The sequence below is a fragment of the Nilaparvata lugens genome, chromosome 14 (assembly GCF_014356525.2).
Source record: "Nilaparvata lugens isolate BPH chromosome 14, ASM1435652v1, whole genome shotgun sequence".
Classification (NCBI taxonomy): Eukaryota; Metazoa; Arthropoda; class Insecta; order Hemiptera; family Delphacidae; genus Nilaparvata; species Nilaparvata lugens.
Genome location: NC_052517.1, coordinates 7768269 through 7794946, shown reverse-complemented (window position 1 = coordinate 7794946; position 26678 = coordinate 7768269). Strand labels below are relative to the sequence as shown.

The 26678-nt window shown below is 34.9% G+C and overlaps 1 protein-coding gene across 2 annotated transcripts in view; it reads right to left on the bottom strand.

Annotated features, from left to right (window-relative positions):
• Positions 1–26678, bottom strand: part of LOC111060702 — a 56451-nt gene that overhangs the window by 13194 nt on the left and 16579 nt on the right. For both annotated transcript variants that reach the window (XM_039440682.1, XM_039440681.1), the window contains 10 exons: positions 25062–25239; positions 22542–22596; positions 20355–20567; positions 15861–16032; positions 13295–13529; positions 10320–10422; positions 8700–8846; positions 6648–6810; positions 3525–3699; positions 1540–1624 (listed from right to left, as the gene is read on the bottom strand). In XM_039440682.1, the coding sequence (XP_039296616.1) occupies positions 1540–1624; positions 3525–3699; positions 6648–6810; positions 8700–8846; positions 10320–10422; positions 13295–13529; positions 15861–16032; positions 20355–20567; positions 22542–22596; positions 25062–25239 (1526 nt within the window). The remainder of the gene's footprint in view (positions 1–1539; positions 1625–3524; positions 3700–6647; positions 6811–8699; positions 8847–10319; positions 10423–13294; positions 13530–15860; positions 16033–20354; positions 20568–22541; positions 22597–25061; positions 25240–26678) is intronic.

The window sequence follows — 26678 nt, the reverse complement described above, 5'->3', positions numbered from 1 at the left end:
TAGTTGAACGAGCGTTAGCGAGTTCTTACTTTTGACTCTTTGAAGGCCAAAGTCGTTGTCCCTCTGTTTGTATGTTCTACAAAAACTTTAGAACGGATTGATCAATCAGCTTCAAATTTTGAACATGTGTTCTTTATTGAACCTCTTTACAGGTCAAGTTCGTAGGATTACAAGATTAACTCACTCTTTTTTCCTTAACAATAACATTGAAAGTGTATAAGAAAAAAAATTGTTATGATTTATTATTTAGTCAGCTGAAGAATTCATTGCATGCAATTGATTAAATTTTTCCATTCATAATGAAAAGTTCCCATCCCTACTTCTTGTCCTTGAGAGATGAGGGTGGTTTAAAAGTTGCTTTTTTTATTTCTGGCTTACACACATGTATAATGGAACAATGCCTTTCAGCGACATGACTACATGACTATTTGAACTAGAACGAAGCAGGATACATTTCATACAAGTTTTGTTCAGTAGAGTTTTGGGATAACTCCATTAGTTTTCGAGGTATTCACTCTTGAAAGTGTTGAATTTTTGGAAAGACAGTTCTTCATTCAACCTTTTTGCATTTTCAGGGCTTATTGTTCAACAACAATTATTAATGCATCGAAAAAATAAGTAGGCTACGTTGGCTTTTAGAGCATTTATTTGATTCTCTCCAAATTGATGTATTATTTCACAATTAATTTTTGGCTTCCCATCAATTTTTATAGCAGCTATTAACAAGAACGAAGCAAGATTAATTTCCTACAAGTTTTATTCAGTAGAGTTTTGGAATATCCTCATTAGTTTTCAAGATATTCACTTTTTAAAGTGTAAAATTTTTGGAATGGCAGTTTTTCATCCAACCTTTTTGCATTATCAGGGCTCATTACACAACAACAATGCATCAAAAAAAAATGTTGGCTACATTGGGTTTTAGAGCATTTATTTGATTCTCTCCAATTAATAATAATAATAATAATAATAATATAATAATAATAATAATAATAATAATAATAATAATAATAATAATAATAATAATAATAAATTACATTTATCACATAATCAGAAATTATGAATAGTACAGTAGATATATGACAACAACAATCTTGCAAATTATAAAAAATAAAGATAATAAAAATAATACAATTACACGTTGTACAAAGAAATCACATTAATTCATTTACATCAAAAGAAGAATAAATAATTTCAAGTACCCCGAGGACTAAAAGTCCTGTTTGGGGCACCTTCATATTTTTAATTAAGAAAGAAAAAAGCAATGAACTATTTTGCCGTGTCGGAACTTGCATAATATGACAGGGTGAGGAATTTTAGTTTAGAAAATACATGTATATTAAATTTTTATCTACTTTCCCTTCATTTGAAAAGAATAACCAACAATCAATGGACATTCCAGGCATGTGCAAATTAATACAAATTGATTTGTATCATTTCACAATTAATTTTTGGCTTCCCATCAATAGTTATAGCAGCTATATATGTGTATATGGGTGTATGTATATAGATATACCATGGATTCAAGTAGTAAATACTTACGATGAAGCTTCCTTAGAGTCCAGAGGGAACAAACTCCGAGCTATTGGTATATTATTATACTTGGGCTCCAGCTGTAGGTCACCCTCTGCAAAATTATCAAATTTATAATACAACATTTCACAAATATATAACGAAATCTATAACGCTGATTTTCAATCTATCCTAATTCAAAATAATAATGGCTCCCAGGAAAAACGTTACAAGCGCCATTTCTCAAATTTTACAAGAACTACAAGAAGCGTTTCAATGTTGATTTTTTGGATATTTTAAAAGTATTTTTGGAACTTCTCCCACCAATAACTACTAGTAATAGTTATATAATTTATGAATAGATGTCACTACATGATAGGCAATAGCACAAGGAAAGTTTTTACATAAAAAATCGAGTACTCAAATTTTGGCGCTTGTAACGTTTTTCCGGGGGCCATTCAAATTGTTAAGGGCCGGTTTCCGAGCTCGGGATTTAGCTAAGTTGTAGACTTTAAACAGCTGGAGTCAGAGAATTGGCTTTCCGAAACTGGGCGTAGTTGTGGTCCACGTTTGAATTTAATTTCGAAAAACTAGAAAATTGAACACGAAATAAAATAAAGAGAGAATAATGTGAAGTTTCAGCTATTTTGAATTATATTTTTCCTACAGTTACGTTGAAAAGTGGCCATTGCTGCACTGATTACAGAACGCAAAGAATCACTTTTCCGCTCTAGTGCGGGAAAAATTTTTCTGCACTCCAGATTTTCAACATGACAACGCAAAATACTTAGTAGGTTATATGGAGCAACAGTGCAGCAAAATCAAAATGAAGTTGGTAACAGTGACTGCTGTGGCTGCTATAGTGAGCAGAGGTGCAACAAGCACAACGCGCTAATTATTACATTATATATTATAACCAAGGACAACATTTTTATTCAATTTGACAATAAATTGAGGTTTTTATCAATAATAAAATTACACAGAAAAACATTTGATGCATTTCAGGCAATTTTACCCATAATTACCCACTTTTCATATTCAATGGTAACTGTAGGAAAAACTTAATGTGAAATATGTGCGCAAAGTTCCTCTGCTGCACTCAAAAAACCATTCCGCCCTCGCCTACGGCTCGGGCGTAAACGTTTCTTTCGGTGCAGCAAACTGTCACTTTGCGCACTAGTTGCACAAATAACTATAGAAATGTTTCATTTCGCCAAGAAAAAACGTTTCCAATTATAGAAATGAGGAAATAAAAACTGTGACTACTGTTATAAGGACACTGGGCCGATTTTGTCTAAGGGCCTGTTTCCGAGCTCTGGATTTGGCTAAGTTCTAGACTTTAAACAGCTGGAGTAAGAAAATTGGCTTTCTGAAACGGGGCGTAGTCGTAGTCATTGTCAAAGTCACGTTTGAAATAAAATTAGAAAAGCTAGAAAATCGAACACGAAATAAAATGAAGAGAAAATAGTGAAAGGTTTCAGCTATTTTGAATTATTTAGAAATGTTTCATTTCGTCAAGGATAAACAACGTCTCCAATTATAGAAATGAGAAAATCAAGATTTATTTTGCTGCAACTATTTACTGCGACTGCGCCCCGTTTCGGAAAGCCAATTTTCTGACTCCAGCTGTTTAAAGTCTAGAACTCAGCTAAGTCCCGAGCTCGGAAACTGGCCCTAAGAAGTGGGAAGGGATGCACAAGATTTGATCTACTCTAAATTGGGAACATTCAAGATATTTCAATTGATTATTCTTTTATTTTGTTTTCCATCACAAACTGCTTATTATTAAATCACTTTTTTGCAATTTAAAATAACGACTAGCAGTCAAATTTTTCAATGAATCAATTTATTCACTCACTGTGACAACGAGATCTTTCGGCTGGTCCGCCATCTAACTGGATGTCAACCGGGGCTTATAACCCTGTTGTCAAAATTTGCAGTAGCAGAAGTCTCAACGGGGTGAATAACAGTATTTAATTAGGACTTTCGTTCAATAATAATTGATTATAACTTACCATATCTTATAGCTTTTAATGTTTGTGGATGTAAAAACTTGACCTCATGGATTTCCACATTTTTAGTGCTCTTATCGGGGAGATCTAGTAAGCCAATATATATGCCATCACCATAATCTATGTTTATGTCTTTCTGTATCACAACGTAGTTGGTGACCCGGTAGAAAATTATCATCTGTTAAAAGAAAAATACTTCGTAAAATAGCATTGGTGTAATTTAATATTATGCCAATGAATCCCATCAATACTGGCTTTTTACTTTCCTTGCCCTATTACCATAGGTCCTATTAGGTCTATAGGTCCTATATATTATAGGTCCTATAGGCCCTATTACCATAGGTAAGGAAAGTATTGCTTTCCGAAAAAAATTAAGGTACCCCAATTTCTAAATTTCTATACGTTTCAAGGTCCCCTGAGTCCAAAAAAGTGGTTTTTCGGTATTGGTCTGTATGTGTGTGTGTGTGTGTGTATGAGTGTATGTGCGTCTGTGTACACGATATCTCATCACACAATTAACGGAATGACTTGAAATTTGGAACGTAAAGCTCTTACAATATAAGGATCCGACACGAACAATTTCGATGAAATGCGATTCAAGATAGCGGCTAAAATGGCGAAAATGTTGTCAAAAACAGGGTTTTCGCGATTTTCTCGAAAACGGCTCCAACGATTTTGATTAAAGTTATACCTGAAATAGTCATCGATAAGCTCTATCAACTGCCACAAGTCCCATATCTGTAAAAATTTCAGGAGCTCCGCCCCATCTATGCAAAGTTTGATTTTAGATTTCCAATTATCAGGCTTCAGATACAATTTAAACAAAAAAAATTGAGTGGAAAAGATTCAGCATGAGAATCTCTACAACTAATGTTCAGTAATATTTTCACCTAAAATTGAAAATAAGCTTGAAATTCGAGAAAATCTGATTATCCAATTGCAAACTCTTGATTCTATTAAATGATTCACTATGAAGAGATAGCACACCTCGTGTGTCTTCAGCGTTATTGCCCTGTCACTCAAATCTTCGAATAGTAGTCTTGAGATGCGCGGGAACACTAGCGTCAGGTGATCAATTTTCATAACGGCAAGGAAAGTTGTGTGAGTGCGCCACACCAGATTTTTTAGTCATGTTCCCAGTTTTTAATCACAAGCAGGAAACCCGTGCTCCGCAAGGGTCCATTTTGAAACTTGACAAAATTAAATCTTGAAAAAATGAAAATAGGCCTATAACCATCCTCGGTTGATTAGAATCTATATGCAAAACTAGCTGGCCCGGCGAACTTCGTACCGCAAAATAGTTTAATGCATCTCATGACCAACTTTAGCTGGATGCACACCTGAGTAGGCGCGATGCGGCATTTTGCATCCAGGTTCAATTTATATCTCAATATGGAACTCCTATGTGCTTAGTTAGCTGTGCAGCAGTTTGTATTTTTCGATATAGTTGAATGCCATCGTTAGTAGACAGAACTGTCTACTGAATTTGGTTGAATGCAGTTTGCTGGGAAATGAATGGTATTTTATCTCCTTGCTGCTGATTCTCCCGTGCATATTCTTAATCTACAGAAATTCGAGTTCTACGACCCAAGTTTGGACGTCGTTCGTACCGCGGCATTAATATTAGAATTAAAATTTTGTGAATCAGAAAGAAAATGAAAAACAGATCTACCGACGGCTATTGGATGACGCAATGATTATAACAGCTGATTTTTATTTCTTTGTGTGGCCAGCTAACAAATCTTCTCCCATAAGGATTATATGTTAACTTTGAAGGACCGTAGGAAAGAGTCCTGCAGTCAGATTATAAATTTGATAAGCTATAAACCTGGTCCTGAACATAACGAACACATCTAAAAAAAAATCATCAAATTCGGTGCACACATAAAAAAGTTATTGAATGTCAAAATTTGAGGCTCGATTTTTATTAAATAGATTCAAGTTGATCAGTTGAGTAGTTGAGACGTGATTATGCGTCATTCGTGAATTTTCTATCCCCTACGTAAATAAGCTAAATTAGTTCTTTCCTTTATCATAGTATATAGTATATAGTATTCTGAATTACCATGTAGATAGTGACTCAGTTGGAAATTATCGTCTGTAAAAAAACACTTCGTGAAATATCGTTGGTGTAATTTAATATTATGCCAATAAATCCCAATTCTAAGGAGTGAATTTTTAGTCCTGTTACCCGGTTTTAAATTAATTCACGGAAAGGAAATTCAATTGCAAGAGAACTCCATAGTTGTTATATCCATAATAATAACATTCGATTAGTGGATCAGACATCCATGCCTACCGGCGGGATTTGAACCCACGACCAGAAAGCGTTAGCAGGCTTAAGGGTGCAACGCCTTAGTTGTTGGCTATTCTGGCCGACATTACGTTCTAGTAGTAGAAGAAAAAGAAGGAGAAGAAGGAAGTAGGAGGAGGAGGAGGAGGAGGAGGAGAGAAGGAGAAGGAGAAGGATATGGAGACGAGTTAGAAGGAGAAGAAGACAGGACGAGAAGAAGAAGAAGGAGAAGGATATGGAGATGAGGTAGAAGAAGAAGAAGACAGGAGGAGGAGAAGAAGAAGAAGGAGAATGATATGGAGATGAGGTAGAAGAAGAAGAAAGGAGGAGAAGAAGAAGAAGAAGGAGAAGACAGAGAAGAAGAAGAAGAAGAAGAAGGAGAAGACAGGAGAAGAAGAAGAAGAAGGAGAAAAGGACATGATAAGAAGAATGAATAAGAGAAGAAGAAATAGGAGAAGGAGAAGAAGAAGAAGAAGAAGAAGAAGAAGAAGAAGAAGAAGAAGAAGGAAAAGAAGAAGACATGATAAGAAGAATGAATAAGAGAAGAAGAAATAGGAGGAGAAGAAGAAGGAGAAGGAGAAGAAGATGAAAGAGAAGGAGAAGAGAATGAAAGAGAAGGAGAAGAAGAAGAAGAAGAAGAAGAAGGAGCTGAAGAAGAATACAGGAGAATATGAAAACAGATTTTGCTCATTTTTAGTCTTTGGTTTCCAGTGAGGTAAAAATTTAGTGTACTTGACAAACTGTAAACTAGACAAACTGTAAACTGGAAAAACTGTAAACTAGACAAACTGTAAACTAGACAAACTGATCTACTGATGAAGTGAACTACTCACGTGATTTCTTCTGCAGGTCCACACATCCTGATGTTGACCTTCCAACAGACCGTCTTCCCAGAAATTAATTTCCTCCCACTCTTTCGTTGCATTCAAGAAGTAAATGTGCATATCGTACAGTTTGTTCTCACGGGGGACATGTGTTTCATTTATCTCGCAGATTCTATTTCAAGAGAAACATTGTTATTCAAGTAAACTTATATAGAAAAAATATCCCATAATTGTAGAATAATTCATTCAGCTTGGAAATTTTGTATGAATTTTTTTTTAATGTTGTGTCAACATAAAAATGATACAGTATCACCACAAACCGATACCGTATCACCACAAATGATTTCTACAGACCATGGGATATATCTTATGCTATCTTTCCACCATGACATCTCCATAAATGATACAGTATCATCTCCACTTGATACACAACACCATAATTTGATACGAAACTTCTACCTGAATGAATTATATTCTACAAGTTATAGGATATTTTTTTTATGCTATCTATCCACTATGACATCACTGTCTACACTATGACATCTCCATAAATGATACAGTATCATCCAAACTTGATACACATCACCATACTTTAATACAAAACTTCCAAGCTGAATGAACTCTACAAACCATGGGATATCTTCTTAGGCCACATCTTTCCACTATGACATCACTGTGCTTTGTTCACGATGACATCTCCATGAATGATACAGTATCATCTCCACTTGATACACAACACCATACTTTGATACAAAACTTCCAAGCTGAATGAACTCTACAAGCCATGGGATATCTTCTTATGCCACATCGTTTCACTATGACATCTCCATAAATGATACAGTATCATCTCAACTTGATACGCAACACAATACTTTGATACAAGACTTCCAAGCTGAATAAACTCTACAAACCATGGGATATCTTCTTATGCTATCTTTTCACTATGACATCTCCATAAATGATACAGTATCATCTTAACTTGAAACACAACACCATAAATTGATACAAAACTTCCATGCTGAATGAATTATACAAACCATGGGATATCATTCTTCTTATGCTATCTTTTCACTATGACATCTCTTCTACACTATGACATCTCCATAAATGATACAGTATCATCCAAACTTGATACACATCACCATAATTTGATACAAAACTTCAAGCTGAATTAATTATTCTACAAACCCTAGGATATCTTCTTATGCTATCTTACACTATGAAATCACTGTGCTTGTTCACGATGACATCTCAATGAATGATACAGTACCTATAATCTTAACTTGATACACAACACCATAAATTGATACAAAACTTCTATCTGAATGAATTATATTCTACAAGTTATAGGATATTTTTTTATGCTATCTTTTCACTATGACATCACTGTCTTCACTATGACATCTCCATAAATGATACAGTATCATCTCCACTTGATACAAAACACTATACTTTGATACAGACTTCCAAGCTGAATGAATTATACTACAAACCATGGGATATCTTCTTATGCTATCTTCTCACTATGACATCACTGTCTTCACTATGACATCTCCATAAATGATACAGTATCATCTCCACTTGATACAAAACACTATACTTTGATACAAGACTTCCAAGCTGAATGAATTATACTACAAACCATGGGATATCTTCTTATGCTATCTTCTCACTATGACATCACTGTCTTCACTATGACATCTCTATAAATGATACAGTATCATCTCCACTTGATACAAAACACTATACTTTGATACAAGACTTCCAAGCTGAATGAATTATACTACAAACCATGGGATATCTTCTTATGCTATCTTTTCACTATGACATCTCCATAAATGATACAGTATCATCTAAACTTGATACACAACACCATAATCTGATACAAAACTTCAAGCTGAACGAATTATTCTAAAAATTATGGAATATCTTCTTGCATGTAGTTCTATGAATATATCTTTTCTTGTAAATCTTGTATTAGGTCCAATTTTAAATTATATCAGTGGAGTTGAATCTATTTTTCTATTTTTGTGTTATTAAATGAGACTAGACTATACATACATTTCTGCACCTTGTTCTCCAGGGTTAGAGAGAGAGGAATCTTCCGTCAACACAGAACCTATCTTCATCATAACTCCTTCCTTATCATTTGTGGTAAACTTGTAAGTTTTACTGTCGTTATGACTTAATCCTCCAATCCTCTCGTACCTATTACGGATACACACATGTAATTTCAAGGTTTAGTTTTAGTTAAGTTTCAGTTACATGGAATAATACCTAAGTATGTTAATTTTCCTCTACTTTTAGGCTCAACTTAGGCGACTCAGGTCGAGAAGAGACTGGACTGTAGTGGAGAGCATGTGTTTTGAAATGGTGACGTCGCGGAGACTAGAATCGACTGGTCTGAGTGTCACCATTTGGAAACACACATGCTCTCCACTAGAGTCCAGTCTCTTCTCGACCTGTGTCGTAAGTGTGAGTTGAGCATTAGCCTTCGAAAGGCGCATAAGGAACAAATTTGAAAAAATCCCAATGATACGCCCAAAATCTGCGTTTACCCAGCGTTTTCCCAGCTTTTTTGAAATAAAATGTTGAAATCTATTCTCTATTTTGTATTGGAAGGGATTTGAACGCCCAAGTTCAGTCCAAAATCGGCAGTTTTCCTGCGTTTTCTAGGACTTCTCCAGAACTATTGACAGATCATGTTCAAAGTCGTTAAAAATTTCAGAAGGGTCTGGAAATGTTGTCTCAAAAGGACTTTAGAATTATCCAAAGGATACTCCCAGAATTGACGGTTCTACTGCGTTTTCCTAGCGTTTTTTTCTGCGTTTTCCGATTTTTCAATAACATATTGACTGAAAACGTTCAAATTCGGTACTGAGGTTTAGCTAGGGTCAGAATCTATGCGATGAGACGGATAAGGCGAGTGAAGCGAGCCTGTCAGTTCGTCTCCTTTAATCCTATTATATTAAGCGAGCAATTTCTATATATATATATTTGGTTATTTATTATGGTCATTTATGTCCAACGGATCCCGAAAACGGCTCTAACGATTTCCACGAAATTTGGAGCATATTAGGTTTATGATAATATAAAAACTCGATTGCTCTAGGTCTCATCCCTGGGAACACTCGCTGAACGTTATTAAAACGGATAATTCATCCTTGGAAAAACAGCTGAGACTTTCGTCGTCTGTGGATGATGGAAGTGAGTGATCGAGTGCTTCTGTGGAGAATCAAAATATCTCATCCCTGAAATTCATAAGCTGACGTATATAAAATATAAACACGACCTAAAAGATAAAAAAGCCTTAAGGGTTTGAAAGATAAAATTATCCATAATTGATCAAATCATTACGTTATTCATTTTTTTACAGTTTTAAGTGATAAGTGAGTGTTATTTTGTTATTCAATTTAGTTTGTAGACAATCTAAATTCAAACTTTCCTGTTTTCAAATGTTTGGACTGAAAATTGGACCTGAATTCAAGAGTATGGAGCATCACCCACTTTTTGGACTATTTATTGTGTATAAATCAAAATTCGGGGAAGAAACAGTTTTGGGCTGTGCCTGTTAGTCCTTCCCCAATCATTTTAAAGAATTGTGTTCTGTATATCAATAAATAAATAACGAGCGAAGCTCGGTGCCCCGATTTTTGAATATGATGAAGTCAGCTCTCTCACCGATTGAAATAATTTTCATAATGTTTTATTGGTACAACAACCGTTCCACTCATCGAATCTCCATCTTTTTTCCTGAGGTAATCCTCCAAAACCGTAATGCCATCTGCAAATAAATATTGAAAGTTACAAAAAAATAAATGAAATTTTTTTATGATTCCATAAAGTGAATTCCTGGTATGCTTTTGTTGGATGGAAGGTCACTATAGTGAGGTCCACGTTATAATGGCAGTGGAGAAAGATAGAAGAACAATGTTGCAGAACCTCTGTCTTGTCAATGCCTTCTATGGAGGGTATCTGATACAGGTTTATTGATGTAATATTAACTGTTCATTCTCGTTTAAAATAATCGATCATATTTTATTACGCAAGAAATCATATGAATTTCATAATAAATGTCCATAATCAAGATGGGATATTTTGTTAATTAATTATTAACCATACATTGTTGAAAGAGGATCTGGCAACAGAGCAAAGCGGGAAAGAGATAGCGCTATCAGCTTTGTTAAATGACAGACAAGGGTAACAATACCATTGCTTATTAAACACTGCCATTGTAACGTGGAACTCACTATAGAAATACTACTTTTGAATGTTACTTTTTCCCAGTTGCACAATAGTTTTTAAATGTTAATAATAATCAGATGCCACAAGAGCTAATCAGAAAAGCGTTCTTTTCAAAGAAGTCTTCTGTGATTGGTTCTCGTTGAATTTGATCATGGTTAGAATTGAACAGTGCTCTGTGCAACCGGGCATTAAAGCTATAAAATAATAATCCACTCGACAGCTGATTCATAATCAATAATTATTATTTGATAGTCTGATTCTAAACGGTAATATTTGCGTATGAATAAGGAGGCTCCTTTTCGTTTTATATTACCCTTAAAATGTAAATTTCAAAAAATAACGTTATACATACGTCGACGCGCGCAATCCAAAAAGGAATATTATAAAGTAACCGTTACAGTGTTACTTTATACGTCATCTAATCTTCACTCAGAAGGTGAAAGAGTTGGTGAGACTCCATGTTCTTGTTTTTAATGATAGTGTTGACTGTCTCATTGACTTTGATGCTGTTTATATACCTGTCATATTCCATTATTATCTATTGCCGCGTTTCGCCGTGAATCTATTATATAGAAGCGAAATGGCACTCACTCACTCACTCGGAGAACTAAAAATGTACCGGACCAAAAACGTTCAAATTTGGTAGGTATGTTCAGTTTGTCCCTTAGAGGCGCACTAAGAACGGATTTGGAAACATTTCCAAAAAAAAGCCCAAAATTAGCGTTTTTACAGCGTTTTTTTTGCTTTTTCTCAGATTTATCGAGAACAAATGAACAGAAATTGTTCAAATTTAGTACAGAAGCTAAGCTAGGGTGTAATAATATTGTGTTAGAAGGAATTTGAAATAACGTCAAAAATACGCCCAAAATCTGCGTTTTTCCAGCGTTTTTTGCGCTTTCTCAGCTTTATCGAGAACAAATGAACAGAAAATGTTCAAATTTACTACAGAGGCTCAGCTGGGGTGTAATAATGTTGTGTTAGAAGGAATTTGCAATAACGTCAAAGATACGCCCAAAAATGGCGTTTTTACAGCGTTTTTTTTGCTTTTTCTAAGATTTATCGAGAACAAATGAACAGAAATTGTTCAAATGCAGTACAGAAGCTAAGCTAGGGTGTAATAATGTTGTGTTAGAAGGAATTTGAAATAACGTCAAAAATACGCCCAAAATCTGCGTTTTTCCAGCGTTTTTTGCACTTTCTCAGCTTTATCGAGAACAAATGAACAGAAAATGTTCAAATTTACTACAGAGGCTCAGCTGGGGTGTAATAATGTTGTGTTAGAAGGAATTTACAATAACGCCAGAGATACGCCCAAAATAAGCGTTTTCTTAGTTCTTTCATCAAGTAATGGACAGAAAAATAATGTTCAAATTTAGTGATGAGGTGACTTTAATATTTCATCAAAGATACGCCTAAAATCAGCGTTTTTCAACGTTTTTCTCAGCTTTTCTGCGTTTTCTCAGTACTTTGACTTTTCGATGCAATGAAGCATGCTCAAATGAAATGCAGGCGAGCGAAGCGAGCCCGCTGATCTCATCTTTGGACGATCCAGTCGGGGGTCCAGGGGGCGGAGCCCCCTGGCTAGACGGATATGGCGAGCGATGTTCTTGTATATAAATATAAAAATCAATACTATAATAAAGGAAAGAACTGGCTCATACACGTACGGGATAGGAAAACTATGTTTGACGCATCATCACGTCTCAACTACTGGACTGATTATTAACTTGAAATTTCTAATTAAAATTCTTGAAAATTCCTAATTAACCGGGGATGTTTATAAGCCTATTTTCAATTCTTTTAGTTTTCATCACGTCAAGTTCTGAAATAGACCCTTGCGGAGCACGGGTTACCTGCTAGTATAAACATGAATACATAAAGAGAAATGCGAAACCGTCAACTTGTACCTTACACCTCACTTTGCTCGGTCAATTAGACCTCACTTCGCTCGGTCAATAACACAATCGCAGATATAGTGAGGTCCACGTTATAATGTCAGTGGATTAAGATAGAAGAATAGCGATGCCGATTCTCTGCATCAACTAATTATATTTCTACACTGTAAAAAACATAATTGGCATCGTTGTGGACCTAGAAGAGGATAGTACCACCGGCTTTGTCGAATGATAGACAAGGATAGCGAAACCAAAGTTGATCAAATACTGTCATTATAACGTGGACCTCACTATATGATTCTGAGTGCCGGCTGCACAGACTCCGGTTAAATTTCATCCACGAGAACCAACCAGAGAAGTCGTCTTATCAAAAAGGCCTTCTCTGATTGGTTCTCGTGAAATTAATCACGGTTAAAATTTAACCGGCTTTTGTGCAACCTGGCCTGAGAATTGTATTTCTTGTACAAGGGTAGGCTATTCTATTTTCATCTCATTTTTTCCTATTATTCTACTTACCAAAAAATATGGTGATATATTTATCCTCGTTTTCTCTCGTATTTCTGACTTCTTTGTAGGTGGCCACAGCTTGCCCGTTCCTCATTTTGACCGAAAATCCTTTCGCCGGAAAATTGTCGATTTCACCGATGTGGAGAGGGGTGGCTTCTGTCAGTACCATCTCCACTTCATTCACAACCCTTACATACCTTTTCAGAAAGCTTCTCCTGTTCTTTTGATGAGCATCTATCACTGTCTAGAAAAGTGAAACGGAAGAGAAAAAAAGAAAATTACTGAGATATTGCAATTATTCAAATACTAAAAATACTAATGAATTCATCAATCAATCAATAATTTTATTCAAATCAACACAATATAACATGAAAGAAATCAAAACACAAAAAATCACAATAAAAATAAATCTATATAAATAAAAAAAGAGCCTCAAATTTTGACATTCAATAACTTTTTTATGTGTGCACCGAATTTGATAATTTAGTTGTGTTTGTTATGTTCAGGAGCAGGTTTATGGCCTATCGAATTCATGATCAGACTTCAGGACTCTTTCCTACGGTCCTTCAAAGTTTACATATAATCCTTATGGAAGAAGATTTGTGAGCTGGCCACACACAGAAATAAGAATCAGCTGTTATAATAATTGCGTCATCCAACAGCCGTCGGTAGATCTGTTTTTCTATTTTTTTTCTTTCTACTGATTCACAACATTTTAATTCTAATAATAATGCCGCTGTGCGAACGACGTCCAAACTTGGATCGTAAATATCGAAATGCTATAAATTTAGGATATGCACGGGAAAATCAGCAGCAAGGAGATATACCATTCAATTCCCAGCAAGATGCATTCAACTATATCTAAAAATACAATCTGCTGTACAACTAACTAAGCACATGAAAAATCCATATTGAGATATAAAATACTGATTGTTAGATAATTTTCATAAAAATATAGTGCATCAGATTAGATAAGTCTAAGCACACCTGAGGAGGCGCGGCTTGACAAAGTGTTGATTTTATGGAGATTGCCTTATCACGCCACGTGGAACGGTGTGATAAGGCAATCTCCATAAGATCAACACTTTGTATCACCAAGCCGCGCCTCCTAAGATGTGCTTAGCCTTAGCTTAATCTGATGCACTATATTTTTATGAAAATTATCTAACAATCAGTATTTTATATCTCAATATGGACTTTCCATGTGCTTAGTTAGTTTTACAGCAGTTTGTATTTTTAGATATAGTTGAATGCAGCTTGCTGGGAAATTGAATGGTATATCTCCTTGCTGCTGATTCTCCTGTACATATTCTAAATTTACAGCATTTCGAGTTCTATGACCCAAGTTTGGACGTCGTTCGTACCGTCGCATTATTAAGAATTGAAGTTTTGTGATTCAGTAGAAAGGAAATAGAAAACAGATCTACCGACGGCTGTTGGATGACGCAATGATTATAACAGCTGATTTTTATTTCTGTGTGTGGCTAGCTCACTAATCTTCTTCCATTAGGATTACATGTAAACTTTGAAGGACCGTAGGGAAGAGTCCTGAAGTCGGATTATGAATTTGAAAGGCCATAAACCTGGTCCTGAACATAACGAACGCAACTAAGCAAAAATCATCAAATGTGCACAATCAAAAAACATCGGTGCACACATAAAAAAGTTATTGAATGTCAAGATATATCAGAATATGGAGGAATTCTTTTCCTTTTCATATTATCCTTAGAATGCAAAATTTCAAAAAAACTTGTTTATACATCGACGCGCAGTTGAAGAAGGAATATTCTTGCCATCACTACGTTCGGTCAATTAAACGAATCATTACTTTACTAGTAGTTCTGTGAACAGTAGACCTCACGCAGTTTTCTCATCCACAAGTATAGATGTCACCTGTTCTAGTTGATTCAGTTTTCTCCAAGATCAAAAACTCAGTTCACGTTTGAATTCGTATCCCATATGATTAATGAATAATCCACTTGCCAGCTGATTGATTATGAATAATAATATAGTCTGATTATCCTATCTTCAGAGTAGATGAAAATAATATAATTATAGTGATATCAGAGTATGGAGGAATTCCTTTCCTTCTCAAATCATCCTTAAAATGCAAAATTTCGAAAAACCTTGTCTATACATCGACGCGCAGTTGAAAAAGGAATATTCCTGCCAAATCCCACTGAATTCTATCAACGCGTTTGGCCGTAATCGCGTTACACACAGACAGATAAAAGAAAATCCGTGTTAAAACATAGACATCACTACATTCGGTCAATTAAACGAATCATTACTTTACTACTACTTATTAAACGAAAATCCAAATTAAAAAATACTGTATATCACCCCGAGGACTATTGCTTCTGCAAATATTGACTACAGGGTATATTATCCCTTTTCTGTTTAGGGCTCCTTGTAATATAAATAGAAATACAAATCTCAGTACCATTTTTTGAATTATTTTATCACAACAATCGAAAATGGCATGAATGTCCGGAACATGTTGTGAAAAAATAATTCAAAAAAGGGTACTGAGATTTTTTTTTCTATTGAAAGGGTTGATTAGATGAACCGTCACCTTTCCTTCGCATTTCCAGACTTCATTAGCCATCACTGATAGATATTGGGAGTAATTTGAGTTGACATCTAACTGCTTTTTGGTTGATTCCTGCTCTGCCGTACTTAGTCCCAGATTCTTGATCGAGCAAGGTGGAAGTAGCCGGCGACCATTTTCACTAGACAGCTCACATCTGAACAAAACACAAATTTAAGTTGCATACAGGCTTAAGGCTGTGCAAAGGCTAAAAATCAAATTTCTACTCGTGATATTTTCCCAAGTTTTTCGATTTTTATATCATCAAGCCATCAAAATGAAAAAGTTTTCTCAGGAAAACTTTTTTTTTCGATCATTACTTTTTGAGATATGAGCGACTGAAGTTTGAATTTTGGGACAGAACATTTCAAATTCGGTACGATATAAATCCATGAGATTCAGAGTATAGAATTTGAAATGTTCTGTCCCAAAACTTTAAACTTTAGGCGCTCATATCTCAAAAAGTAATGATCAGAAAAAAATGTTTTCCTGAGAAAACTTTTTCATTTTGATAGCTTGATGCTATACAAATCGAAAAACTTTTAAAAATATCACGAATAAAACGTTTATTTTTAGCCTTTGCACAGCCTTAGGCAGAAGAGGATCGAGAAAGAAGAAGAAGAAGCACAGCCTTAAGGTAGGCGCACACAGATCGTCATCGGACGGACGGCACACATCGGACGGATCGTACTTTTTTTAGGTGCTGCGCACACTAGTCGTCATCGGAGCATTGGCATTCTAGTTCATTGCGACGTATGTCGTCGAGTCGTGTGCGAATTGGGAATTTAATGAACAAGTATTATAAGTGATGGATAGCAGTAGCAAAGAAGAAGTGATAATTGTTAGGTACTTGTTTGTTAGCCGAAGATGGAGAAGAGGTACAGCGTAGGAAGAGAAAACGAAAAATCTGGTGTGGCGCACTAACACAACTTTCCTTGCCGTTATGAGAATTGATCACCTGATGCTAGTGTTCACGCGCATCTCAAGTGTACTTATAAACAAAGATCTGAGCCAGCTGGTGACAGGACAATAACGCTGGAGACATACGAGGTCTGCCATCTCTTCATAGTGAATCATTTGATAGAATCAACAGTTGCCAACAGTTTGCAATAATTGGATAATCACATTTTCTCGAATTTCGAGCTTATTTTAAATTTTAGGTGAAAATGTTACTGAACATTAATTGTAGAGATTCACATGCTCAATCTTTTCCAATCGATTTTTTTTGTTTTAATTGTATCTGAATCCTCATTATTTGGAATCTTAAATCAAACTTTGCAAATATGAGGCGAAGCTCCTGAAATTTTTACAGGTATGGGACTTATGGAAGTTGATAGAGCTTATCAACGACTATTTTAGGTTCATATTTGATCAAAAATCGTTGGAGCCGTTTTCTAGAAAACCGCGAAAAAACCTGTTTTTGACAACATTTTCTCCATTTTAGCCGCCATCTTGAATTGCATTTGATCGAAATGTTTGTGTCGGATCCTTATATTGTAAGGACTTTAAGTTCCGAATTCGAATCATTCCGTTAATTGAATGGTTCCCCGGAAAAACGTTACAAGCGCCATTTCTCAAATATTACAAGAACTGAAAAAACGTTTCAATGTTTAATTTTTGAAGTATTTTTAAAACTTCTCCTACCAATAACACCTAAGTATAAGTGAAAAAATTATTCAATAGATGTTACTACATGATAGGCAAGAGCACAAGGAACGTTTTCCATAAAAATCGAGTACTCAAATTTTGGCGCTTGTAACGTTTTTCCGGGGAGCCATTAAATTGGGAGATGATATATCGTGTACACAGACACACATACATTCATACACACACACATACAGTCCAATACCCAAAAACCACTTTTTTGGACTCAGGGGACCTTGAAACGTATAGAAATTTGGAAATTGGGGTAACTTAATTTTTTTCGGAAAGCAATACTTTCCTTACCTATGGTAATAGGGCAAGGAAAGTAAAAATGTGGATCCAATAGAATTTCACAGAAACGGATAGAATACAGAGAATTTATTCATCTGTTTCCTGATTTAATTAAAGACAAAGTTAAATTTTTCAGCTACTTCCGCATGTCGCAAGTAATGATTTTTGAGCTTTTGAATGTCCCCAGACAACATATAGTTAAACCATAGAGAAACAATAGCATAAGTAGATATCCCATGGTATAGGGCGTTTATGTCGCAACTTTCACTGTTATCTCAAGCCGCCAGTTCATGTAATTCTTTTCCCGTGAAGCTGTGTGACACTGGTAGTCTCTCATACTGTGCCGTTCATACACTCTCGCCCGGTCAAAACAGTAAAAATCGACAATAATCGACAGTAATCTGCTTGAGATAACAGTAAAAGTTACGACATAAACTCCCTATACCATGGGATATCTACTTACGCTATTGTTTCTCTATGGTTAAACTGAACACCACTTATCGCCGTGCGATTGAGCCATTGAATCATTGAATCCGAACCGAGCCATCGGCTTCAATTCTCCTCTCGGGATTCCTGACGGCATTTCCGATCTACGATGCGTACGATGTGGATAGGTATGCGCACTCCAATTGAAAACAATGCATTGGACGGATCAGTCGATTAGATTTGTTGTCTGGGGACATTCAAAAGCTCAAAAATCATTACTTGCGACATGCGGAAGTAGCTGGAAAATTCTACTTCGTCTTCAATTGAATCAGGAAACAGATGATTAAATTCTCCGTATTCTATCCTTTTCTGATTAATTCTATTGGATCCACATTTTTCGTATTCTCTTCCTACATCGCTGTTCCTCTTCACCATCTTTGGCTAACAAACAAGTACCTAACAATTATCACTCCTTCTTCGCTACTGCTATCCATCACTTATATACTGTAATACTTGTTCATTAAATTCCTAATTCGCACACGACTTGACATACGTTGCAATGAACTAAGATGCCAATGCTCCGATGACGACTAGTGTGCGCAGCACCTAAAAAAAGTACAATCCGTCCGATGACGATCTGTGTGCGCCTACCTTTAAGGTGCGTTTTCGTTTGTGCTTAAACGAAAGAGCACAAAAATCATGACAGGTTGAGGATCTCAGATTGGGTGGATTTCAATTTCCCAACTTTTTTCAATTTTTTTTCTTCTGTTCAATCTGAATATCGGGGCACTGAGCTTCTCTCATTATTTTTATTTATCGATAAACAGAACACAATTCTTTCAAATAATCGTGTTTATGTTTTAAAGCTGGCTATATGTCAGCTTATGAATTTCTGGGATGAGATATTTTGATTTTTGACATTTTCTAAAGACGCACTCGCTCACTGAATTCAATTATCCACAGATGACGAAAGTCTCAGCTGTTTTTCCAAGGATGAATTATCCTTTTAATGTCGTTCAGTGTGTTTTCTAAGGGATGAGACCTAGTGCAATCGAATTTTTATATTATAAACATACCAAGTTCCAAATTTCGTGGAAATCGTTAGAGCCGTTTTTGAAATCCATTGGAAATAAATAACCATATAAATAACCATATAAATAACCAATATCGGAGCACCGAGCTTTGCTTGTTATTTCTATTTATTGATAAACAGAACACAATTCTATCCTATACGTCAGCTTATGAATTCCCGGGATGAGATATTTTGATTTTCCAAAAAAAAATTCTACTATCCACAGACGACGAAAGTCTCAGCTGTTTTTCCAAGGATGAATTATCCTTTTAATATCGTTCAGCGAGTTTTCTCAGGGATGAGACCTAGTGCAATCGAATTTTTATATCATAAACCTACTATGTTCTAGATTCTGTGAAAACCATAAATAGATATGAATAATCAAATATAAAAATACAGATATACAGAAATTGCTGGCTTAATATAATATGAATTTATACATGCTTATTTAATCTTTGGTGCTACAGCCCATTCAGGGTCTTGACCTCCTTCAAAATGCCTCTCCATTGTTATCTGTCGGCATCCTTCCTTCTCCGTTCCCTGATACCCGCCTTCCTTGAGTCTTGTTCCACATCCTCCAGCAAGCGCTGGAGAAGGAGGAGGAAGAGGATGGGAGGATGAGGATGATGATGAGGAGGAGGAGGAGAATGAGGTGGAGGAGACGGGGGAGGTGAAGGAGTAGTGGAATGAGTGGCGGAGAGGAGAAAATAGGAAGAGGATGAAATAGAAATGGAAATAGAAATATAAATATGAATAGAAATAGAATGGAAATAGAAATAGAATGGAAATAGGTGGAGAGGAACTTGGAACAATGAAGAAGAAGTAGGAGAATGAGGAGAATGATGTAGGAATGGAGGACGGTAGGAAGTAGTGGGGGCGAATCAAGATGAAGAAGAAGAAGAGAGTGTGATTCCGAGGAAGAAGAAGAGAGACAGGGAAAGAAGAAGAAAAAGAAGAAGAAGACAGGAGATGATGAAGAAGAAGAAGAAGAAGACAGGAAAAAAAGAAGAAGAGGAAGAAAAAAAATGATACAGTTAAGCACTCACTTTGTTACATCGACACTATGCAGCATATAATCATAGATTTTAAAGTTGAGTGCCAGTGAATACAGCGGTTGACTGTTGGAGATTTGCAGTGTCTTCATGATAGGTTCATACGGTTGATGTCTGTAATAGTCGCGAAACAGACCCGGGTCGGCTGGCAAACCATGACCTGTCCATCGCACTGCCTCGTCCACACACACTGGCAACGCATGCCTCCTGCAAACAAACAAACAATCAAGCAATAAAACAATTTAATAATGAACGAATGAAACAATGTAACAATAAAACATTCAAACAATGAACCACTGAAACAATGAAACAATCAAATAATGAAACAATCAAATGATGAAACAATAAAACAATCAAATTATGAAACATACCAACAATGAAATAATCAAACAATCAACACAATCAAATAATATTGAATGAATGAAACAATGTAACAATAAAACATTCAAACAATGAGACAATGAAACAATCAAATAATAAAACATACAAACAATGACATAATCAAACCTACAACACAATCAAATAATGAATGAATGGAACAATGTAACAATAAAACATTCAAACAATGAAACAATCAAACTATAAAACAATCGAATAATAAATCAATCAAACAATAAAACAATCAAACAATGAATCAATGAAACAATGTAACAAGAAAACAATCAAACAATCAAACTATAAAACCATCAAACAATGAATCAATGAAACAATATAACAATAAAACAATCCAACAATGGAATAATCAGACAATGAATCAATGAAACAATATAACAATAATACAATCAAACAATGGAATAATCAGACAATGGAACAATAACAACATCAAACAATAAACTATGAAACAATCAAACAGTTGAATAGTCAAACAATCATACAGGCAAACAGTCAAACAATGGAACCGTGAAAAAACGAAACAATAAATCAATGATACAATTGAACAATGAAACAATGAAACAATCGAAGAATAGAACAATTAAACAATGAAACAAACAAACTATCAAACAATTGCAGAATATCAAATTATCATATAAGCAAATGAACAGATGAACAAACAATAGAAATTATGCAATCCTCTTTCTTCTATATATATATATATATATATATATATATATATATATATTATATATATATATATATACAGAGTGTGATACACAGAGTGTGGCAGCAAAACTTCCTTTTTTTCAAAGTAATTAAAACTCTTTATTGTATGGATTAGAAAGTTTGTAATCATTATTTGTAATGTAGACACATACATAAAGTTTTGTTTCAATCAGTTTTGAATATCAAATCAGATGGGTGACGTCCCCGATTCTCCATACACTGAGTTAACCGATTTCTGGCGTTTGTCATGACTCCTGCCAGCATTGCAGGCGTTATGTGAGCAATTTCTCCCCAGAAATTGGTCTTCAAATCTTGTTGGGCCTTGGATAATTCACATGAACAAGGGATTTCAAGAAAATTCATAGAAAAAATCACAAGGTTTCAAATTAGGAGATCGGGCTTGCCGCTCCTGATTGAGATGAAAAGTGTTCCCTAAAATTGAAGTCTCGTTCAAAAAGTTGCTGCATAATTGTCATCTTGTATGATTGGAGATGAATGAATTTCTCTCAGAACGATCGGAAAGTCCAAGAGCAGTCGCTTGTTTGCGCACAGAACGCTGTGTTGATCTCAACATTTAGACTCTGGCTGCCTCAATGTTCTCAGGTGACCTAATGGGCCGAGGGACTTCAGTTCTTCGTCTTGTTGCACTTGCAGTTTGTTTGAACGTAGTGACCCACAAATTATTTCCGGTCTGGGACAGGAGTCACTATCGTCTGTGAGACGATTCAGCGTCTAAATTGCCTACTGCATATTCCATTTTTTCGTCGGTTGACCGATCTCCTATTATTAATAATTAGAAAAGCTGTAATAAAACTTGATATTATAAATATGGAGATGATATAAAGGTACCTCCTTGATAAGTCCGGTGTCCCTGGAAAGTGTTTCTCTAGTACTTTCAAATGGAGGAAATAATAGATGACATAGCTAAATCTTCACATTACTGTACTTACTGTACTGGTCCTTCTCATTAGATTGAAAGTTGTATTTATGAGCGAGGTCTACTGTTCGCAGAACTACTAGTAATATTGATCTCGATCGAGTTGAAAAAAGCAACACATTTGAAAAAACCCTGTTTTTTACCTAGCATCCAGTGTTGGTTCAATAAGTCCTGGAGTCTCAAATATCAGTGTACCCCCTGAAAAAAACATGCATGGGGAATTATTACCAAATTTATTATTTATTATTATTATTTAGTACAGTTGCTTTTTTGGAAATCATCCTATAGCAGGTTGGCATTATTTACAAAAGCAAACAAATCATTACAGAAAATATAGATCACATACTAATCTAGAGAGTTCATGACAATAATGTCTTAAATGCCAAATTTATTATTGTCTCATCAATATTCATATGAATCACAAGTAGTGCAAGTCACAATATTAATAAATTCAACTCAGTGAGTAGCTAAATGAATAACTAAATCATGACATTGGTAGTAAAAACTTTATTGCTTTGAGATGGAACATTGGCACTTCTGGTACTGAAAATAATCGATATTAGTGTATTGAACTCATTTTTGGCAAAAATTGACATAGGTAGTTTTTCATCAGGCCTCAGAATTAAGTTCTCAATATTAAAGATGTGCAAAGGATAAAAATGAACTCTTCACTGGTGATATTATTCAAAGTTTTTCGATTTGTATACTATCCAGCTATCAAAATGTAAAAGTTTTCTCAGGGAAACATTTTTTCCCCGATCATTACTTCTTGAGATATGAGCGCCTAAAGTTTAAACTTTTGGGACAAAACATTTCAAGTTCGGTAGGAGATAAATCCATGAAATTCAGAGGATAGATTATTCATGGTATTGTTGATCTAGTAAAACAAAAATTTTCTGAAAATATCAATTTTTGTGAAAGTTATTCAATTTACTAAAAATTACCAAAAATAACTTCCAATTAGTTATTTTCGGTCATTTTTGGTAAATTGAATAACTTTCTCAAAAATTGATATTTTCAGAAAAGTTTTGTTTTACTAGATCAACAATACCATGAAGAATCTATCCTCTGAATCTCATTGATTTATATCTTACCGAATTAGAAATGTTCTGTCCCAAAAATTTAAACTCCAGGCGCTCATATCTCAAAAAGTAATGATAGGAAAAAAATGTTTTCCTGAGATAACTTTTTCATTTTCATAGCTTGATGATATACAAATCGAGAAACTTTGAAAACTATCACGAGTAGAAAGTTTATTTTTAGCCTTTGCACAGCCTTAATCACACGCCTTGCTCATTTCTTAACTTAAATCCGAATCATGCTTCAAGGACTCTCATAAAAAATCATTGCATACTCTACTATAGTCACATTCTAAGACTTTCCATATTCTAGACTTTTTTGTCACCCAATTATAATATAATTCGTTTGGCTTCTATTGATGGGGAGTCACTGACGGAAGTTCCACCTCACCGGAATATATCTTTTAATGGGCCTTACGACTGTCATACTTCAGCTGGGACCGACAATTTAACATGCCCATCAAATAACACGTTAGTGACCTGTCAAAAACTTTTGGTGATGAGCGGGTTTGAACCGGGGATCTCTAGGTCAAGAGACCTATTGTGAGGTCCACGTTATAATGGTAGTGTTTGATTAGCAATGATAATGCTCTCCTTGTCTATCATTCAACAAAACGGATTGCGCTATCTTTTTCTTGCTTTGCTCTGTTGCCAGATCGACTTTCAAAAATGTAGAATAATCAATTAATTATTAAAATATGTTATCTTAATTATGAAATTTCATCATGAAATTATTGAAAAATATAATTTCTTGCCTATAATAAAATATAATTGATCATTTTAAACGAGAATGAATAGTTGATATTACATCAATAAACCTAATAAAACAATATAAAAAATCTTTAAGCACCCTTTATTAAAAAAAAAACTTTAAAATAGTTTAACAACTAGTTTCGGTGATCATACCACCGTAGGTTTTTTTCAAATAAAGGGTGCTTTAAGATTTTTTATATTGTTTTATTAATTTAAAAAGTTAGCCCATGTGAATGAAGTGTTTTTATCAATAAACCTGTATCAGCTGATGTCTATGGAAGGCATTGACAAGACAGAGGTCCGGCAACGTTGTTCTCCTATCTTTCTCCACTGCCATTATAATGTGAACCTCACTATAGCACAAAAATGACGCAAAATAGAGACGCAAGCACTCTATACACTAGACCATGGATCACTCCGATTATGGGATAGGTTGAAGTTTATTTTAGGGCCAGTTTCCGAGCTCGGGATTTAGCTAAGTCCTAGATTTTAAACAGCTGGAGTCAGAAAATTGGCTTTCCAAAACGGGGCGTAGTCGCAGCTTTTATAACAGTAGTTGTAGTTTTTATTTTCTCATTTCTATAATTGGAAACGTTTTTCCTTGACGAAATTAGCCATTCCTAAACATTTAAAAATAGCTGAAACTTTACACTATTTTCTCTTTATTTTATTTTGTGTTCAATTTTCTAGTTTTTTTGAAATTTAATTCAAACGTGACTATGACAATGACTGCGACTACGCCCCGTTTTGGAAAACCAATTTTCTGACTCCAGCTGTTTAAAGTGACTTGGCTAAAACCCAAGCTCGGAGACCGGCACTTAGTGTTCTTACCAAAAATGACCGGTTCCATTGTTTCTAGATGCAAGTATTTGAGCTCAATGATTGTCGCCGACAGTGAATGACCGTCACTCAGAGTCTTTGGTACAATGTAGATGCCATCGTATGATTCTATTTCACGCACAGGTACTAGCAACTCCATAGTATTTAATACTCTCACAAAACCCGATTTCTAAAAAACAACAATTCATCGAACGAGCATTAGCGAGTTCTAATTTTTCGACTTACTGAAGACCAGAGTCGTTGTTTGTATATGTTCTACAATAACTCTAGAAAGAATTGATCAAACAGCTTCAAATTTGGAAACGTATTCTTCAAACCTTTTAGAGGTCAAGTTCGTTGGACAACAAAATTAACTCACTCCTTCGTCCTTTTCCAGGATATAAAAATAACATTGGAAGAGCATAAGAGAAAAATTTGTTGTGATTTATCGTTTAAGGCCGTTTGCACAGTATCAGTTTAAAGTAAATTTCATTTTGGACTGGATTAAATCCATATCAAGTCTCGTTCGTTATAAGGTGGTTCATTCTTAGTTAAAGCCACCAGCTGATTGATGCCCCGTTTCACCAACCTTGATCAAATATAGCCTAGCCATGGTCAATTAAACTATAGTCAAAATTTGATCACTCGTTCAAACATACAACTGTTCCACCAACCTCGGGATTCATCAAAACTCCGTCGGTCAAATCTGAACATGGTCAACTCTTGTAGCTGTACTTTTTTTTTAAATGGAAGACCGTTTTCTGAAGTTGGCCGACATGTTTTCTGGCTTGCTATTGGCTACATCTGATTTTTATGGATGGAAATTACTGAGATATTGCAATTTTTCAAATGCTCATGGATTAATAAAAATATTATCAAACGGAATTCCAAATTAAATTCCGTAATATAGTAAATATAGTACACCCCATGATACTTAATATCAGTTTCGCTGCTTATATTCAGAGGGTAATTTGCGCTGAATGCTCTTTTTACTTCACCGTCAGGCCATCAAAAATTCAGATTACTGTACTTTTTTTTGTTATTACTGTACTGATTTTTCTTCATATTCATTATTTCGGGGCAGGCCCCCTAGGCTCCCCCTACGCCCCTGGCACAGACGTTTTGTAAGGTCACACATCTACATTAATTTATAATAATAGTACAAATATTAATTGAATACTCTCGTACAAAGAGATTTACAAATCACCATCATTTTTGACATTTTTTATGAACAAAAGAACATTCCAATTCTAATGAGATACATTGAAGCAGCAAGGTTGATCTAAGGATTGAATAATATAGGCCTACCGTACTGTATATGATGTCATGTCTTAGCACCATAAAATAATGTAAAATTGTAATTAAGCAATAATGTGAATTCTTTGGCAGAAATATAATTATAAAGCGGCTTGTTTATTATTGTCAAATTATAAAAAAAAGATTGCTTGTACAATTTGAGGTTAGAATACTTTGTTTTGATTTAATACATCAATCGATCAATTGACAATTTATTGAATCGATATCTAACAAATCAGCTGATTGCTCAATCAACTAATATGAATTTAATTATATTTTTACTCATAAAATTTATATACTATATGTTAGGGAAGGTTTATGTAATAAGATAAC